The sequence below is a fragment of the Lissotriton helveticus genome, chromosome 3_1 (assembly GCF_964261635.1).
Source record: "Lissotriton helveticus chromosome 3_1, aLisHel1.1, whole genome shotgun sequence".
NCBI lineage: Eukaryota > Metazoa > Chordata > Amphibia > Caudata > Salamandridae > Lissotriton > Lissotriton helveticus.
Genome location: NC_136061.1, coordinates 947,882,313 through 947,903,150, shown reverse-complemented (window position 1 = coordinate 947,903,150; position 20,838 = coordinate 947,882,313). Strand labels below are relative to the sequence as shown.

General features: G+C 51.9%; 1 protein-coding gene across 1 annotated transcript in view; it reads right to left on the bottom strand.

Moving 5' to 3' along the window:
* The window catches only part of LOC144824186 (putative methyltransferase DDB_G0268948), an 876,195-nt gene extending 861,417 nt beyond the window's left edge, over positions 1 to 14,778 (bottom strand). The window contains exon 1 of the mRNA XM_078683342.1: positions 14,712 to 14,778. Within this exon, the coding sequence (XP_078539468.1) occupies positions 14,712 to 14,778 (67 nt within the window). The remainder of the gene's footprint in view (positions 1 to 14,711) is intronic.
* Between the last annotated feature and the right edge of the window lie 6,060 nt (positions 14,779 to 20,838).

Here is a 20,838-nt window from a genome sequence, read left to right as displayed (position 1 = left end):
GGAAGGTGGTGGACACTGAACATATATAAAGCTCTATTCCCACTCCAAACTTGAAAATGTCAGGGAAGGTTCTAGACACTAAACATATATAGTTTACTATTCCCACTCCAAACTACATTAACTCAGGGAAGGTGCTGGACATTAAACATATATAATTTACTATTCCCACTACAAACTATATTATCTCAGGGAAGGTGCTGGACACTAAACATATCTAATGTACTATTCACACTCCAAACTGTATCAACTTAGAGAAGACCTTGGACACTAAACATATATAATTTACTATTCCCACTCCAAACCTTGAAAAGTCATGGAAGGCATTGGATAGTAAACATATATAATTTACCATTCCTACTGCAAACTAGAAAAAGACAGGGAAGGCCCTGGACACTAAACATATATAATCTACTATTCCCACTTCAAAATACATTAAGGGGTCCATTAGGATGTCGGGCGGTGGCACCACCGCGGTGCTGGCGGTGCGGAAAAAGGCATTTTTACGCCTGTGAGCAGCGGCAAACACGCCCGCTATATTAGTATTGCCAAACATAGGTCAATTCCCGTCCGCCGCGGAGCGACGCGTACCGCCATCAAAGTGCGCCCGCCACCGTGGCGGTGGGAGCCAATGGAGACTCACCGCCATGCGGAATGACGTCCACCCTGCTCCACAAATTAGGATGCCACAAACAAGCAGACGCACCGCAGCAGAGACGCCGCACAATCTGAGAAGGCGGAAACTCGACAGCAGAGCGCGAAACCAGAGTCCCGGTCCCCTCCACCTGGTCCCGACCACCATGGAACCAGCTCTACAAGTGTTTCCTGTGCTGTACCTGTTTCACCACTATAAACTCATGGACTGCCGCGGACGCTGCCGCATGTACGCATCTACACAAATACAACACACAACACACAGGCTGACACAGGGTCCAAATCCACAACAGACACCCTTGCTGGGGCAGTAACACATCCACAAGGTCACCCACACATGACTCATCTGCCAAAATATCACCCCTCTGCATCCTGGACACACATCATCAGCGATCATGCACCAACGTCCCCGTCACGTTACTGTAGCGGTGAATACAAGAGAATACATACGCACAAAACAGAAGGCAGGGTCAATACAAGGCATGGGCAGGGCACCAAGACCTGAAGGACACACCTCCTCCCAACACACATCAGCACACCCCATGAAGGCATAGGCCAAGTGCCCATCCTGTACATAACAACAAGCCACCTGAATCCACACCCTGCACCACACAACAAACAACCAGGGAGACAGACACTGCAGGAGTGGCTGCACAGGAACACACAACACAGTGCCAGGGGGACCCACACACCACAACACCACCAAACACATGGAAAAATACATGAGTACAAGCACCAAATGAACACCCACAAGGAACAAACATACACATGGACACACAGCCTGCACAGTCAGACATACATACCACACAGTGACACACAGAGACCAAAAATGGCAACAGCAAATGAGCACAGTAAATCGGCTAGCCAAAGTGGGATGTACATAGATGGAAGGCCATGGAGACACACAACAAGCATGTCTACATCACATGCAAGACAAGGAACACACAACACCCCCCTCAGACCATCAAACCACACATGGCTGGTACAGTCAGTGAAGCCAAACCACAGGGACCGCAGGAACAAAGGAAGGCCTGGAAGTCAAACCGGGAACAGCCGCACTTGCATGCAACCACCTCACAGGAGTACACCAGCAGCACAACACAAAGGGCCCATATACATACTCAATAACTGACAAACACCATGAGCAATGTACTCACATGCCCCCTCTCAACAGCAGCACACAACACCAGTGCCTCACACACTGAAGGCTGCCAATACTTGCCAGTCCATACACACAAATACAAACACACACCCTGGGCGTAGCCACAAACATCACACACAGGGGTGCCACTGCAAATGTCTGCATAAAAACATCACACAAACACATAACCCAAATGAAACACACACAGAACCACAACACAAACAGACATACCCTGTCATCAAAACTGTGGCAAGGCAATGGGAGCACAGAGACAACAGGAGTGCACAACCTCACCATTCAGGTACAAAGCACACACAACATACCAAGAATCACACACGAAGTGCACCATCACAGAATAACACAGCCAAATCAACACAACTACAGATGCACAGGCCAAACAAACTGAACAAACACTGCAGGACATCAGGGGATGCACATCAGGCAATGTCAAGGCCACACATACACAGCACTGAACGCACAACAAGCAGTGCTGTGCACACCAAGCATACCACTCACACACAGACATGAGTGACACAACAGCACATCCTGGAAGTGAAGCAACAACAGAGCCAACACACATACATCCAACACAACCACAACAGATGCACAGATCTGGGACACAATGGTGGAATCTATTCTAACCTAGCCCTGGCCAGCACACAATGGTGGAACAATGTAGCCAACCATTGAAAACATGGAAAATTAGAACTGCAACACAGGTTAAACTGACACCACAGATGCCACAAGTATCAGTGTCAGGAATAACTCAAATCCCTGTCATCCCTGTGAAAAAAGAGTAGGCAAGCAAAGGCCTTGGCAATGTTGAAGTGCCACATAGACCATGGGGCACAGCCAAACACATGCACACACAAAAAGAACGTTATTCAGTAAGGACACTGACAAAACAGACAACAGGAGTAACTGTCTTTATTCACATGTTACATAGATAGGCATCAACAGCAGAGAAGAGCAAGGCACTAAATGCACAGCATTTACATAATAATCTGCCCAGGCAAGGGAAAACTTGAAGGGCAGTGGCCAGTACAGGGTGCACAGCAAGTAAATGAGAGGCTGCACAGGGAATAGGCCAACACAGCAGAGCAACAGGGCCAGTGGCCAGTGCAGGGTGCACAGCAAGTACATGAGAGGCTGCACAGGGAATAGGCCAACACAGCAGAGCAACAGGGCCAGTGTCCAGGGCAATGTCCACAGCAAGTACATGAGAGGCTGCACAGGAAATAGGCCAACACAGCAGAGCAACAGGGCCAGTGTCTAGGACAATGTTCACAGCAAGAACATGCGAGGCTGTACAGGTAATAGGCCAACACAGCAGAGCAACAGGGCCAGTGTCCAGGGCAATGTCCACAGCAAGTACATGAGTGGCTGCACAGGGAGGAGTCCAACACAGCAGAGCAACAGGGCCAGTGTCCAGGACAATGTTCACAGCAAGTACATGAGAGGCTTCACAGGGAGGAGTCCAACACAGCAGAGCAACAGGGCCAGTGTCCAGGGCAATGTTCACAGCATTTATATGAGAGGCTGCACAGGGAATAGGCCAACACAGCAGAACAACAGGGCCAGTGTCCAGGGCAATGTTCACCGTAAGTACATGAGAGGCTGTACAGGGAGGAGGCCAACACAGCAGAGCAACAGGGCCAGTGGGCATGGCAAAGTACAGAGCGAGGACATGAGAATCTGCACAGGCAAGGGCAGAACACAAAGGCCAGTGGGCATGGCAAGGTGAGGACCGAGGACATGAGAATCTGCACAGGCAAGGGCAGAACACTAACGGCAGTGGGCATGGCAAAGTGCAGAGTGAGGACATGAGCATCTGCACAGGCAAGGGAAGAACACGAGGGCCAGTGGACATGGCACAGTGCAGAGCGAGGACATGAGAATCTGCACAGGCAAGGGCAGAACACAAAGGCCAGCGGGCATGGCAAAGTGCAGAGCGAGGACATGAGAGTATGCACAAGCAAGGGCAGAACACAAAGGGCAGTGGGCATGGCAAAGTGCAGAGTGATGACATGAGAATCTGCACAGGGAGTTTGTGCAGCTGTAACTTTCCATGGGCAGCAACACAGTCAGGGGGGTAACAATGGCCAGAACAGGCCTTCCTGTGAGAGAGAAGGGTGTGTGAGGCAGACTAGCACTCACACTTGGCGGACTGGGTGCTGGCTGTGTGTCGGGTACATCAGGAGCACCTGCCTGGGGAGAGAGTGGACCAGGTGAGGTAGGGCTATCAGTGGCTTGGCAAGTAGGAGGGCTGCTTGGACCAGGTGGTGTAGTGGCACATGGCAGTGGAGTCATGCAGACCTGAGACACAGTGTGGGTGGGAGAGGTTTTAGGGGTGCCTTTCCACTTCTTGGGAATGCTAAATGCCTTCCCTGTAATGGGGTCAAGGGGAACTGGTGTAGACACAACATGCACACACACCAACAGAGCCACATCCGGTGCAGACACTGCCACTCCCTCTGGTGATGTGCTGGATCCTGCGGAACATTTCATCTGGCTATGCCTCTGGCCCTCCTTCTCCTGTTTGCCGGGTCTACCCCCTACAGTGCCCTCCTTCTCCTGTTTGCTAGGTGTACCCCCTACAGTGCCCTCCTTCCCCTGTTTGCCAGGTGTACCCCCTCCGGGGCCCTCCTTCCCCTGTTTGCTAGGTGTACCCTCTACAGTGCCCTCATTCACCTGCTGCACTGGGCTTGGAATGGAAGTTGATGTGGTGGGGGAATGTGGCCCTGAGCCCTTCCTAGGTGTACCCTTGCCATACAACACCTCCTCAGTGGGCACTGAAACTGCATGCCTTGCTTTGCATGAAGTTTTAGGGATAGGAGAGTCCTTAGCTGGGGATGCCTCTGAGGCATGTGAGCCTGAGGTCTGCTTCTTTGCTTTGTGGGCCTTGCTTTTCCCTGAGGGGCTCTTGTCTTTGCATACTGGGCTGGCTTTGCTCTTCGGTGGGGATGGTGTCTGCGGGTGGGAGCGCTTGGGTTTTTTCTGCTGGGTGCTCCTTGTGCTGTATTGTGACTGTGAGGCATGTGAACCATGGTCACTATCATCAGATGTGGCCACTAACTGGGGGGTGGACAAAGGCCCTGGAGCAGGAATGGGAGTATGTGCATGTTGAAGGGCAGACGTCACTGTGGACGACAAAGCCTGGACAGTACGGTGCAGCCCACCCACATCGGATTGTATGCCCTCCATGTAGGCAACCACCTGGGCTATTTTTTTGTCATGGTCACTGAAGGCATTGAGGAGGGCTGTCTGTCCCGCACAAAGCTGGCACAGTAGCTCAACAGACTCAGCACTGAGGGCAGCAGGGGGACAGGTGCCGGGGCAGCGGTGCCAGGTGTGAATGTAACTTGTCCCCTCTTACGGACACGGGCAGCACCAGAGGAAGTGGATGGGAGGGTGGGCACTGGCCACTATGTGGTAGAAGAAAATGCAGAGTCTCTATTCCCTGTGCCCGCCAACATGGATGCATCCCCGCTGGCAACAGATGATGTGGTACTTTGGGTCTCAGGCATGGATTCCTCCAGCATACTCCAGTCCCCCTCTGATGCGCTGGTGAGCTCTGTGTCACTGGGCTCCTCTGCAGCTGTAGTGCTAGTCTCACCCCACTGGTGTCCAGCTCCATCCCTCCGTGGCCACTGGTGAATCTGCATGAGTGACAGATGCAGGGTCAGGTTAGTGGCATCAACAAGACAAAGCAATGAAATCAATGCAGTACAAAAGATGCCCAAATATGCCTGTTGCACACCACACTCTGCAATCACATTGCAGCAACTCTCCACATAGACTACAACAGGACATGTAACCCTGATCACCTGTCATGACTGAGCCATGTTAAGGCCATACAGCACAACACCCTGCCCGTGGCTGAAGTCTACCAGACACACAACTTGCTCTGCCCACACCTACAGACATGATGTGTGCACACCACTTGTTGCCACTGACTGACCTTGAGGGAACAGGAGGGGACAACACAGACACCTATTATGACATGACAGTCCACAATGGCAAATAGCCCGTGCTAAACACCATGTTGTACTCGGGGGCCCCAAGACTAGTGCACATTGTTGTCAGATGTCTTGGACTCAACATTCATGGAGCATGCAATGTACACATAGATGTAGTCACACTCAGATTGGGAACACTGCTGTACACTCCCAAATCGATTACCCAGACTGCCCCAATGCTGAATGACCATGAAGAGCCCCACACATATGGCAATGGGACTTCACAGCAGGGAGGATCACCTTTGTGAGTACAGTTTGTGCAAATGCATGACACTGGCACCCAACACAGTAGCCACTTACACAACACTGCACTGCACCACTCCACAAACATCACATAGGCCACCGCTGGCACAGGCCCTGTACACATGCATCCGCTCCCAGCCAGAGTCACCCTCCCCAAATACTCAATAATAATAATAATAAAACCACTTGTAGAGCGCTTGGTTACACTAAAAACAGTGTGTCCCCGCTCTAGGAAAAGCTACAGCTCCCTGAAGAGGCCGAGGACCGGGAATAGTCTAACCTCGTGCTACAGAATCAGTTATTCCCTTGGAAAGAGATAAGTTTTTAGTTTTGATCTAAATAATGTTTCTGAGGGCTCCATGCGCAGGTCAAGGGGGAGATTATTCCAGTGCTTGCTCGCAAGAAAGCGGAAGGAGCTGCCTCCCATCCTGCTCCTGCGTACACGAGGGATTTGAAACAGCATTGCTCCAGCAGATCTAAGGTCCCGGGTAGGGCGATGTATGGTCAAAAGGTTAGGCAGGTACCTTGGCCCTTTACCCTGGGCAATGCGGTGAGCGAAGCAGAGAGCTTTAAACTTAATGCGCTCCTCAATGGCGAGCCAATGAAGTTTTTGCAGTGCTGTTTTGCCGGATGCCCTGCGCGGGAGATTAAGTACCATGCGGGTGGCAGCGTTTTGGACGCATTGTAATTGGTGTAAGCCTTTCCTGCTCAGTCCTAAAAGGAGGGCGTTGCCGTAGTCCAGATGTGGAGTCACCAGGGCATGAACAAGAGTCTTCCTAGCGCTGATGGGAAGCAGATCGAGAACTTTATGGAGTGTTTTTAGTATTCCAAAACATTTGCCCGTAATTTTGCCGACCTGTTGTTTGAAGGAAAGTCCCGCATCCAGCCATATTCCTAGGTTCTTGATAGAAAGTGCTGGGCGGGGAACTACTCCAAGTTCTGCAGGCCACCAGGCCTGCGGCCAGGCAGAGGAAGGCTTGCCTGCCATCAATAGCTCAGTTTTGTCGCTATTGAGGCGGAGGCAATTGTTATTCATCCAATCTGCTACCGATCGCATACAATTGGAAAAATTGATGGCATCCTCAGCCTGATTGTTGGAGAGGTTGATTATTAGTTGGGTATCGTCAGCGTATGTTACGATATCCACACCAAAAGTTTCCACCCATCGGGCTAGGGGTTCCATATATAGATTAAATAGCGTAGGGCTCAGACTTGAGCCCTGTGGAACCCCATTTCTCAGTTTGCGAAGAGACGATTTGTGAGGAGGGCAGTGCACCTGAAAACTCCTGTTTTCAAGAAAGGATCCTATCCACTCCAGGGCTGGTCCTACCACTCCCAGATCAGAGAGGCGAGACAGCAGCGTTGAGTGCAGCATGGTGTCAAATGCTGCACTAAAATCTAACAGAACCAACGCTGCTGTCTGTCCCCCATCTGCAAGTTGTCTCAAACGTTCTGTGGAGAAGAGAACCGCCGACTCGGTAGAGTGGCTTGCTCTGAACCCTGACTGAGTGGAGTGGAGAAGAGAGTTTTCCTCAACAAATTTCATAAGTTGGCTATTTACTATCTTCTCCACAACTTTCCCACAGAAGGGGAGAAGGGAGATAGGGCGGAGATTTTGTAGCTGGGAAATGTGTATATTCGCTTTTTTTTCAGGGGTATTACTTGTGCCATCTTCCATGCGTCAGGCAATTGACGTTCCTGAAAGGACAAGGCGATCAGGTGTTCAATCTGCTCAATCAAACAGTCCATGACTTCCTTACAGCGATTAGGGGCAATCACATCCAGAGGGGAGCCGGACTGAATGCTGTTAATGATAGTGAGCAGGTCAGCTCTCTCTGGGACAAAAAATTGAGTCAAATGGGTCTTGGTGGCAGAGGCACTTCTCACTACCACCTCATTAGTAGGTGTATTATCTGTAAAGGTGGCATGTATTAAATCTACTTTTTTTATGAAAAAGTCAGCGATATCATCGCATAATTTATTGGTGTAGGTGTCTTGGGCCTCAAGTCTGGATGGGGTCATAAGCTCTTTGTAGATCACAAAGAGTTCTTTAGTAGGATTTTTAGCAGATTCAATACGTCCTTTAAAGTGAGCGCCTTTAGCTGTTCTAACAATTTATGATACATTTTTAATTCTTTCTTGTAGTTCAGCGTCTCCACTGGATTATAATTTTTCCGCCAACTCCGCTCTGCCTTTTTACATTTGGCTTTGGCTTCTTTAAGTTCATTAGAGAACCAAGGGGCAGTTTTCACTTTCCTGACGGGGGGTTTTAGAGTCCATGGTGCTACTCACCCTTGCCTTGCTGCTAATGCTCCTTCAAACGTGCATCCAGCTCAGGATGAGTCACTGCCAAGATGCGGCCCATCAGTGGTGTCATGCTGCGCCGTGCCAACCGCCCAGAGCGAGGAAACAGCCCCAAGGTCATCTCTGCCACGTTCTTTGCAAGCCGGCTGATGTCGTCCCAGCTCTTGTGGCAGTGGGTGCGCCGTCAGTTAGATACCCCCTGAGCTCGCACCTTTGCTGCAATGGCCCTCCACACGGCCTTACGTTGGTGTACCTTGAGCTGCAGGCATGGGAGACAAGAGGGGGAAATGATCAGTGACACAGTGTCATGTACCAACATCTATCAGTACAGTAGCAAGACACAGACTCATTACCATATCTAAACTCTGTCCATCCTACCTTGGGGTACATCTCACATGGACACTCTGCATGGGCTAAGCTGATGTGATTGAATGAATTTATGATGGAGTACTGAGTCCCTGCACATCTCACACACATGCAGGATGACAGCACCGAACCCCCTATTTGCCTTGCACACATCTCCAGTCCAATGGATGTCTGGCCACAACATACATCACATATCGACCTGTGTCTGTGGGTTGACTCACTGTGTGCAAGACTGTGCACCACTCAATGTGCATGCCCGTTAAATATTACAGTATGTCATGTGCATGGCATTGGGGGACACAGACTCTCCCACAAAATATAGATCTACACAAGTGTGGGCGTGTACAATTATAGAGGGTAGATGTGGCGCATAGTTTGATTTCACTGTGAGAAAAGAGGAGTAAGTGCACAGTAAGTGCCGTGATGTGATCTCGTCTTTGTGGGTGGGCACTGTGCAGAGCATCTGGGCTTACACAGATTTGGACAACAGGGGCACACATAGCCATTCAGCCAAGCAATTACTGCCCTGGAACCTGCATGGCCAACAAACTGGGTCACTGTATGGCTGACAATGCAACACACTTCCCTCAGACCTATCACTGCAGGCAGGGAAACCTGTGACATTGGGATACACACTCCTTCCTACTGGAGACAGCATGTTTGTCAGTGCATGACACAACCCCACACCCTCAGGCAGATACTGCAGCAGTCCAACGACATGTGTGCCCCTCCTACCCTACAACTCCGTTTGTGATTACTTACCACGACATTCGGGGCACCATACAGCCTTGGATACTGTGCGAGCACCTCGTCCACCAGGACCTCCAGCTCCTCACTTGTGAATGGACTGGCACGGATCTTCTCTGTCCTTGCCATCCCTGTGGACATGGAACACCTGTGGTGGAATTGGGTGGTGAGGGTTGTCAGGCAGCAGTCCCTGGAGGCAGCAGCAGATGAGGGCTGTCAGGCAGGAGTCCCTGGAGGCAGCAGCACATGAGGGGTCTCAGGCAGCAGCAGATGAGGGGTGTCAGGCAGCAGTCCATGGAAGCAGCCGCAGATGAGGGGTCTCAGGCAGCAGTCCCTGGAGGCAGCAGCTGGTGAGGGGTCTCAGGCAGCAGGCTCTGTGAGCAGTGGAAGTGTGAGGCTCACTCCCACACATATATAGCCCCCAGGGGCCGTTCCAAAGGTGCCAAGCTGCAACAATTGGTTGTCCAGGTCTGCCTCCGCGGTGGCAGAGTACACCTACCGCGATTTTCAAAATTGCATCATGCCACCGCAAACGTCGATCCCATTGGCTCTAGGGCATGCTCCATGGCGGTGATACAACGCAGGGGCACGGGGTGCGCTACCGTGATGGTGCATCTTTCAAAAGCATCCAATGACCGCCTCCACGGTGGTGGAGCACACCTACAGCGATTTTCAAAATTGCATCATGCCACAGTAAACATCGATCCCATTGGCTCTAGGGCATGCTCTATTGCGGTGAGTTCCTCAGAAGCGGTTGCTCCCCACGCTGCTCCCTGCTGAATAATTTGGTATCGTAGCGCTATACTGCCAGACTGCTCATTGCCATTTAGAGCTATTGCGCATTGCTCGCACTGCTTACAATAATTATTTGTGCCTGATTATACTGATATCGTAGCGCTATACTGCTAGACTGTTCTTTACTTATTATTCCATTGTGTATTGCTCGTTTTGCCTGCTTATACTATTGGTGCCTGATTGTGCCGGTGCCACTGCCTATTTCATAGCGTTTATTAAGGTTGTGCCCCAATCCTGTTTCGCTTTTGGCTTTCTGCCATTTTGTTGTTTGTTTGTTGTGCCTCCCAGCCCGGCTCTCCACCCCGCTCCCGCCTCCCAGCTGCTCCTCCCTCGCTCCACCCCCCCCCCCACTATCCACTTATGTCAGAACAGCCTACGCGCAGCGGACGCGCCCCATGCGCGCCGAAGGTGCGCCAAAGGTAAGCCCGTCTACGCCCGTCCGCGCCTGGACCGTGCCCAGTGCCAAACCCCCTGGCCCCCGCAAAATACACTCCTCCCGCATTACGTACGACGCCGCAACCCTCTCAGCACTCAACCCCGGCCGTCTCCCAGACTGCTACCAAGCCGCCCCAGGACACTCCCATGGACCCTTCACCTGCCACTCCTGCAAGTACGACTGCATCAGAACCCACACCAAATCCACAAACTCCAAACAGAGCTCCGTAACTAACCACCTGAAGTGTATCCTGCTCAATACCCGCTCAGTTCACAAACACGCAACTGAACTATGGAACCTACTAGACACCACATCACCCGACGTCGCATTTCTTACAGAAACCTGGATGAACGCCTCATCAGCGCCCGACATCGCCATAGCCATCCCGGACGGCTACAAGATCATCCGAAAGGACCGCATCAACCAAACAGGTGGAGGCATCGCCATCGTCCATAAGAACACCATCCGAATCACGACCAGTTCCGACGACACCCTCGCAGCTGCCGAACACCTTCACTTCCAGATTCACATGGACCCCAAGACCACACTCAGAGGCACCCTCATCTACAGGCCACCAGGACCCCGCACACAATTCAGCGAAGACATCACTGACTTCATCAGCCCACACGCCCTTCCCTCCGAGGAATACATTCTACTGGGAGACCTCAACTTCCACCTGGAAAAGAACAACGACAGCAACACCACCACCCTTCTGGACAACCTCGCCAATCTCGGACTCAAACAACTTGTTGTCACACCCACCCACTATGCCGGGCACACGCTCGACCCAATCTTCACCTCCAGCAAACACATCTCCTTCAACCACGCCACAGGACTCCATTGGATGGACCACAGCTGCGTTCACTTCAACTACAAAAAGACCACGACCCACAACCACCCACAACCAATTCCCCGCAGAAACTGGAACAAAATTACCATCGACCAGCTCTTCACATCGCTTCACCTAAACCCTCCTGCCAAATCACTGGACCCAAATCAAGCAGCCATCAACCTCACACAATGGATGACCCACAGCGCTGTTGAATTAGCTCCCTTAAAAAACCATCAAATCAAACAAGGTAGTAAAAAAGACCCCTGGTTCAATGATGACCTTAAGAAATCCAAGAAGATCTGTCGCACCCTCGAGAAAACATGGCGAAAAAACGCAACCACAGACAACGTGACCACCCTCAAGAACGCCACCCGCAAACACCACCAACTGATCAGATCCACCAAGAAAACAGCATTCAAGGATCGACTCGACAACAACGCCCACAAAAGCAAAGAACTATTCAACATCGTCAGAGAGTTTACCAACCCCACCGCCGGCACCAACGACATCACTCCCTCTCAAGACCTCTGCGACTCTCTAGCCTCGTTCTTCCACAACAAAATCGCTGACATACATAACAGCTTCGGCGACCAGCCCACCCCACCCACCTCCGAACAAAAACCCCCAACCAACAACCTTTGCGCCTGGATCCCAATCACCACTGAAGACACCATCCGCTTGATGAACTCCATCCACTCAGGATCGCCAACCGACCCATGTCCCCACCACATTTTCAACAAAGCAGACTCCATTATCGCACCCCATCTCCGCGATGTCATCAACTGCTCCCTCAACTCCGCCACCTTCCCGGAAAGCTGGAAACATGCCAAACTCAGTGCCCTCCTGAAGAAACCTACAGCAGACCCCACGAACTTAAGAACTACCGCCTCATCTCGCTCCTCCCATTCCCGGCCAAAGTCATTGAGAAAACCATCAACAGCCAGCTCGCCGCCTTCCTCGAATCCAACGGCTCCCTCGACCCTTCACAGTCCGGCTTCCGAGCCAAACACAGCACCGAGACCGCCCTCATCGCAGCAACAGACGACATTCGAACTCTACTCGACAACGGAGAAACAGCTGCCCTCATCCTACTTGACCTCTCCGCAGCCTTCGACACAGTCTGTCATAGCACCCTTATACAACGCCTCAGCAACGTCGGAATACAAGGAAAAGCATTGGACTGGATCATCTCGTTCCTCGCCGGAAGAACCCAGAGAGTCCGCCTCCCCCCTTTCAATTCGGAAGCCACTGAAGTCATCTGCGGCGTTCCACAAGGATCATCACTCAGTCCCACCCTCTTCAACGTATAGATGAGCCCCCTCGCATCCATCGCGCGCCAACACAACCTCAACATAATCTCCTACGCAGACGACACCCAGCTGATCCTCTCCCTCACCAAAGACCCAAACTCCGCCAAAACCAACCTACACGATGGGATGAAAGAAGTGGCCGAGTGGATGAAGAACAGCCGTTTAAAACTGAACTCGGACAAAACGGAAGTCCTCATCTTAGGATCATCCCCCTCCGCTTGGGATGACTCATGGTGGCCACCGGCCCTGGGAAACGCACCCAAACCAACGGACCACGCACGTAACCTGTCCTTCATTCTAGACTCCTCCCTCTCGATGACCAGACAAGTCAACGCCGTTTCATCATCATGCTTCAACACCCTACGTATGCTCAAAAAAATCTTCCGCTGGATCCCCACCGAAAGAAGAAAGACAGTCACCCATGCACTAGTCACAAGCCGACTGGACTACGGAAACACCCTCTACGCCGGAACCACAGCCAAACTACAGAAAAAACTCCAACGCATTCAGAGCACCTCCGCTCGACTCATCCTAGACATCCCCCGCCAAGCTCACATCTCCGGACACCTGAGGGACCTCCACTGGCTCCCGGTCAACAAGAGAATAACGTTCCGTCTCCTCACTCACGCACACAGAGCCCTTTACGACCTAGGACCCGAATACCTCAACACGCGCCTGACCTTTTACACCCCCACCCGCCAACTACGATCGTCCAATCAAGCGCTCGCCGCGATTCCACGCATCTAAAGATCCACCATGGGTGGAAAATCCTACTTAGCGGCCAAAACCTGGAATTCTCTCCCCACCCACCTCCGCCTTACACAGAACCACCTCTCCTTCAGAAAACAACTAAAAACCTGGATATTCGATAAGTAACATATCCCCCTCCCTCAAGCGCCTTGAGACCCTCTGGGTGAGTAGTGCGCTATACAAATTTTTTAACTTGAACTTGATGCACCGCAGGGGCAAGGGGTGTGCTACCGCGATGGTGCATCTTTCAAAACCATCCAATGACTGCCTCCAGGGTGGCGGAGCACGCCTACCGCGATTTTCAAAATTGCATCATGCCACCGCAAACATCAATCCCATTGCCTCTAGTGCATGCTTCATGGCGGTGAGACACCGCCGGGCCCAGGCGGTGGCTACCAGGATTTGGGTGGCGGAGCATGCCAACCACCATTTGGGCATGTCTCCATGCCAATGACTACCGCACTTGTATGTATGGGGGGTGCTGGTGACACACTGCAGCGCCCAGGCAGTAGCTACCGCAATATGGGTGGCGGAGCATGCCACCCGCCATCTTTCCATGTCCCAATGGCTATCACTACCGCACTTGTGTGTATGGGGGAGTGCAGGTGACACACCACCGGGGCCAGGCAGTAGCTACCGTGATTTGGGTGGCGGAGCATGCCAACCGCCATTTGGGCATGTCTCCATGCCAATGACTACTGCACTTGTGTGCATGGGGGTGCTGGTGACACACCACCAGGGCTAGGTAGTAGCTACCGCGATTTGGGTGGCGGAGCATGCCAAACGCCATTTGGGCATGTCTCCATGCCAATGACTACTGCACTTGTGTGTATGGGGGTGCAGGTGACACACCGCCGGGGCCAGGCGGTAGCCACCACGATTTGGGTGGCAGAGCATGCCAACCGCCATCTTCCCAAGTCCCAATCGCTATCACTACCGCACTTGTGTGTATGGGGGGGTGCTGGTAACACACCGCTGGTGCCAGGCAGTAGCTACTGCGATTTGGGTGGCGGAGCATGCCAACTGCTATCTTCCCATGTCCCAATGGCTATCACTGCTGCACGTGTGAGTATGGGGGGGTGCTGGTGACACACTGCCGGGGCCAGGTGGTACCTACCGCGATTTGGGTCACATACAATGGCAATGTCAATTGGGAACACTTCAACAGTGCACTGTAGCCACATGGTGTAGGGCACATCATTGTGCACACAAGGTGCATGTTCCATTGACTCCCCAGGTGCCTACATGTGCCATGGTTGTGTTTGTGTGATGTACATTAGTCTGTGGTTCCTAACAAGTCACAAATGCATTAGATGATTGATGAGTCAGGACAGTGTTGTAGTGGACTCTACAATGTGTACACATATAAATGTTTTGTGAGGCAGTGATGACCTCGGCAAGGCTTGTCTCATTGTATGATGTAGTTACTCACTTGTACTAATCTTTCTGCTCATACACACAATTGTCAGTTCACCACCAACTGTGGTCATTGTGTTGTATAGGTGTGCCAAGTTGGAATGATGCATTGAGCTGTGACTGGTACAGCAGATGAGTATGAGACAGTGGTGTTGATTTGTACCACATTGACTGGATGCCATGCTCCCAGGCGTGCTAATGTGAAATGTGGCAATGAACCTTTGTGCATTCACATTGACCTATGTGGTGTTTGAGGGACTTGTGTACTGGAGATAGGGTGTTGTGCCCTCTGTGTGGCAAAACATACACCCATGTGACCTGTTGTGTCACTTATTTGTCAAGTCAGTCTGTGTTCATCCTGTGTCATCCTGTATGGGATATGCTGTGGCCAGCTCATGATGGATGTCATTGACATGTGTCAACTTTGATCTCAACTAGGGGGAGGCTAAATCTGATTCGTCACTTGATACTGCTGGAGGACATGGAGGATGTGGAGAGCATTCGCAAATTCCGTCTAGATAGAGCCACCCTGAAGACCCTTTGTGATATGTTGGAGCCCCACCTGCAGCCTCGCCGGACATATCCAACAGATTTCACACCAACTTATAAAGTGATGGCAGCCCTCCATTTTATTGCCACTGGATCATGGAGAACGCGGCCACCGCTGGTGGGATGTCTCAACCGATGTTCAGCATGGTGCTGCGTGATGTTCTGTCTGCCATGATGAGATACAAGGACAGATATATCCATTTCCCCAGGGGTGCTGAATTGGCAGCTGTGAAGGAAGACTCCTATCCCCTTGGACACATCCCCCATGTTGTTGGTGCCATAGATTGCACACATGTTGGTCTTGTGCCACCACAGGCAAGTGAGCACATTTTTCGTAATCAAAAACATTACCACTCCATCAGTGTGCAAGTGTTGTGCCTGGCAGATATGATCATCTCACATGTGTGTGCCAGATTTACCAGATCAGTCCATGACTCCTACGTCATGAGGAGTAGCATTGTGCCCCGAGTGATGGCTAATCTGCTTCCAGAGCGTGCATGGATTGTGGGTGAGTATGGCTAGTCTTATGTGGTGCTGGGTGTGTGACCTGCTGACTTCTGCCTGTTCAACACTGCAATGTCTATTTGTCATACCTAGGTGACTCTGTATATCCCAGCCGTCCATGGTTGCTGAGCCCACTGCGGAATCCCAGGACCCCGGCTGATATCCGCTAAAATGAGGACACACCTTGTGTGGTGGAGGGTACTTTTGGTCTGCTCAAGTCCCGTTAACGCTGCCTGGACAAAACCGGAGGTGCACTGGCATACTCGCCCAGGAAGGTGTGTCAGATCGTAGTGGCATGCTGAATACTCCACAACCTGGCCATTCGCAAGCAGATTCCCCTGCTCCTGGATGATGATGAGGACCCAAGGCCCCCGCCTGCACAATAACCTGAGTCAAGTGATGACGACAGAGGAGAGGAGGAAGGTGGTGACATGCGTCAACAGCTCATCACCCACTACTTCACTTGAAGGTAGGTGACGAAGTCCAACATATACATTGTCTGGTGAGATTGCTGTTGTTGTGAAGGGCTATGTGCGAATGGTTTAAACAGCAAGATGTGAAGTCACCTGTGTGCGGATCTGTGACTGTGACATGCCATCTGTGAACGTATGTGTTGACACATTTTGCACATTGTCTTGTCTGCTTGGCGTATGTAGATGGTTGGTGTAGTGTACTGTCTGTGAAGCCACACTCACATCAGTGTATGTTGTTCTCTTGTGTTTCCCTAGGTGCCTCAAACTTCTCCTTGCCTGAATACAGTACATTTTTTTTGTTTAAATTTGTTTATTGGGTTTTTGTTTGCATTTTACAATCAACATGACAGTAATTATGAAATTATAGCAATGCATGACCATAGGTACATAGTTTCAGATAAAATCGCTTAGCGGTCCCCCTTGTCCAGGGATCCCATGCCTTTCGATCGCATCTAACCGTGTCTTCCAGTAGCGGTTACCTCCTGGCCCCCATGGGGTCGCCTGTATGCCCCCGAGGGGGGTCAGTACTGTCCGTGGTGAGCGGCCTACTGTTGTGGACGAGGTGATGGACTCGTGGTGTGTCAGTTGCTATGTGGGTGTCGCATAGAGCATTGACTATGTCGGCATGATCCGCAGCTGCGTGTGTTGTCGTGTCGCCGTTATCTATTGGTCTTCCCAATTAACCATAGGTGGGGGAGATACCCCCTCCAATCTAAACTTTCTAACTCTTCCAAGAACTTAGGGATGAACTGGGTGGCATTGGGGGTGAGGTCTAGGGGGGAGCGAAGGGGGGCGGGCCGCTGCCCTAGGGTACCGTGACAGGCGCCCCTGGGTCGCAGGGAGCATGTGTGTGGGGAGTTATTAACACGCGTCAGATCGCGAAAGTTGCGGGGCACTACTACTTGCGATGGTCAGGTGGGGTTTTTGGCTGTGTCATGGAGGTGCGGGGGCTGGTGTGGCTAGTCGTGTCTGGGACTGTGAGGCCGAGGGTGACTCCTGGGGGCGTGTCGACTGTGCAAATTTGTACTTTAACTGAGCCCACTCTAAGGATATGGGGTGTTTGCGGTGTCTCCGTACTTCCTCCTCCCGGAGTATCTCTTCCTCTGCTTTGCCCCGCTTATGCACCGCGTCTATCCATGCCGCTTCCGGCGGTCCTGTGGGGGACCTCCAATGCATGGCTATTCCCCATTTTGCCAGAAGGATGGCCAGTGAGAGGAAGCGATACTGTACTTTCTCGGTTTTCCGTCTACGGAAGATCCAGAGCGCGCATGCCTCCCATGTGGTCATAGTTGTGATGGCCGTAACCTCTGCAAGGGTTCAAAGGACCGTGTCCCAGAATCCCCGGAGTGTGGGACAATTCCAGAACATATGTCTGAAATCCGCTCCTGGGGTGTGACAGCGGGGACACTCGAAGTGAGTGTCGGGGAAGAAACGCTGCAGGCGACTCGGTGTGAGGTATGTGGAGTAAGAATTGCCCGGGGAGAGATCGTATTGCTCCATCATCTGTGCAAATGTTTTCAACTGTCCGTCCTCAAATAAAGATTCTACCTCCGTGACTGACAATTCTGTCCAGACTCGAAGTGTTCCTTGAGTATAATATATGTCTCCGCGTGGGAAGCCCACCAGTGGCAGCAGGGGCGAATATGGCAGTTGTGTTTTGGACATGCGGTGGATACGCATCATACAGATGCGGGCTATGGATAGTTGTAGGGGTCGAGTTCGTATAGGCTTAGTGCCCGGCATCAGCATTCGATGGATTGCTGGTTGTGGCATTGGGCCATTGGTCGTGATGGTCTCCCCTATGTGACGCCCTGCCGTCCAGTAGGACAGCCATTGGAGTTGGGCCACCAGAAAGTACGTCTCGAAGGCCGGCGCTCCCAGTCCTCCTTCCATGGTAGGCAGGTAAAGTGTGGACAACGCTACACGTCGCCGTCCTCTGCCTCACACCAGCTCTGTCAGGAGGCTGTTCAGTACTGTAAAGAACGATCGTGGCGGAATCACCGGGAGGTTCACGAAGTGATATAGTAGCCTGGGGACCATGACCATTTTTGCCAGGGCCACGCGGCCGATAGGTGCCAGCGGGAGCGTTTTCCAGAAGCTCACCGCTGACCGTAGTCCGGCTAGGGCTTTACGATGGTTTCCCTCAAATATGTCCTCTGGGGTGTGGCACAACCGCACTCCGAAGTAGCGGGGGGCCTCAGCATTCCATGCTAGTGATCGAGCACCTATTTGGGCTTCGAAGTGGGCCATGTGGGGGCTCAGCGGGTATAGAGAGGATTTCCCCCAGTTAACCTTAAGGCCCGAGATGACCGCAAACTCCTCCAATGTCCTCCAGATTCAGGTCAGGTCGCCCGTAGCGTCCCTAACATAGATTAAAAGGTCGTCTGCATATAGGGACACACAGTGCCATGTGTGAGCCAGGGGAATTCCCCAGTCCTTGCCCTCCTGTCACAGGCGTATCGCTAAGGGTTCAACCGCTAGGGCGAACAGTAGGGGTGACAGCGGGCACCCTTGTCTGGTCCCTCTCTCCACCCCGAACTCTGGTGATATGTAACTGCCCATCCAGACTCTGGACGTGAGCTGTGTATAGAGGAGCCAAGTGTATCCGGACAGGCGTGGGCCAAAGTTGTTTTTTCTGAGTACCTCAAACATGTACGGCCATAGGAGAGTATCAAATGCCTTTTTGAGGTCTAATATGAGGCAGGCTTCGTTAGGGAACCGTTCACGCGTCGTGTCCTGGATATGAAATAGTCTGCAGAGGTTGTGGGACGTGTTGCGGTTTGGCACAAACCCATTCTGGTCGGGGTGGACCAGCTGGGGTATGACCTGGGCATATCTTTCCACTAGCATTTTACCCAAGATTTTGCAGTCCGAGTTGAGCAACGTGATCAGTCTGTAGGACGACGGGAGTTGGGGTTTCCTGTGTGGTTTCAGAAATGAGACTATTATCGACTCCCTGAGGGATCGTGGCAAGACCCCCACCGTGAGCGCCTCTTCGAACATAGTGGCCAAACGTGGGGCAAGGTGGGCCGAGAATGTACTGTAGTATTCAAGGGGGAAGCCATCCATACCTGGGGCCTTATTCCTGGCTAGTGCTCCTATCGCTACTTTGATCTCGGTAGGTCGTGCGGGATGGAATGAAATTAATACAGTTTTGTGGTGGGGTGCAATGGCCTCCATGTGTCAGTCAATGCCCAGTGTTGTACCCATGTATTGAAGAGTTTGTAAAGCGGTGAGCGCGGCGGTGGGGGTCGGGAACGGTCGAGGGTCGTATCTAAGACACAATTATAATCCCCTCCTAATATCCACGGGGCGTGGGTGTGGTGTGACAGCATTTTCGTAAGGCGATTCCAAAATACGTGTTGCTCTACGTTTGGGGCGTATATGCTGCCTACTAGAATTGGCTGCCCATCTAATTGTCCCTCTAACAGTACATAGCGCCCCTCCTTATCTACCACCCTGGTCTGCTCTCTAAAAGGTACGCCCGGTCTGACCCAAATCAATGTCCCCATGGCGAATGCAGAGTACCCTGTGGCGCATACTATACCCCTCCATTTTTTCTGAAGCCTTCCAACTTCCGTCGTCGTCAAGTGGGTCTTTTGCAAGTGAGCTATGTGGGCCTGCTGTCTTTTCAGATATGCATACACCGCGTAGCGCTTACTCGCCGTGTGTAGACCTCTAACATTTAATGTGATGAATGTGATGTCTGTATTAGGGATTTTCGTCATGTGATACTGTTAGTTGTGTTGGTCGGTCTTTCCGCCACCCACGGCCCAGAACCAGAACCACTCCCGCCTGCATATTTTCCCCACACATGTTCATTCAGAGACCATCTGTCCGCTCCCGCAAGGGTATCAGGGATAACTGGGAGAGGGGGTAAATTAAGAACAATGTCTGGGAAACAGTCCCAACTAAAGGGGCCTATTGCTTGGCACAATAAGTCCAAACCGTACATCTCATACTGTCTCTAGTTCGTTTGATGCGGGGGGTGGGACGGCTGCGCTGTCGTGGGCCCAGGGTCTGGCTGCCTGCAGCATCGTGTCTCTGTGAGTGTATTCGCTTCCGCCTTTACAATAATTGGTGATTCGCGATGTCCCCCGTTGGTTAACCTGTGTGGGTGTCCTGGTCTTACCGCATTCTGTGCTAGCCACCTTCAGATGAACGTGTCCGCCGTCTGCGGGGTTACCAATGGCGGAGAGGCTGAGCCGTCCCTGGAAGTGTGGGTGTCGCTCTGATCTTCTTCGTCAGATGTGAAGATGTCGGGGCCCCGATCCTCGTCCAGTCCGACTTCTGTCTGCCGGA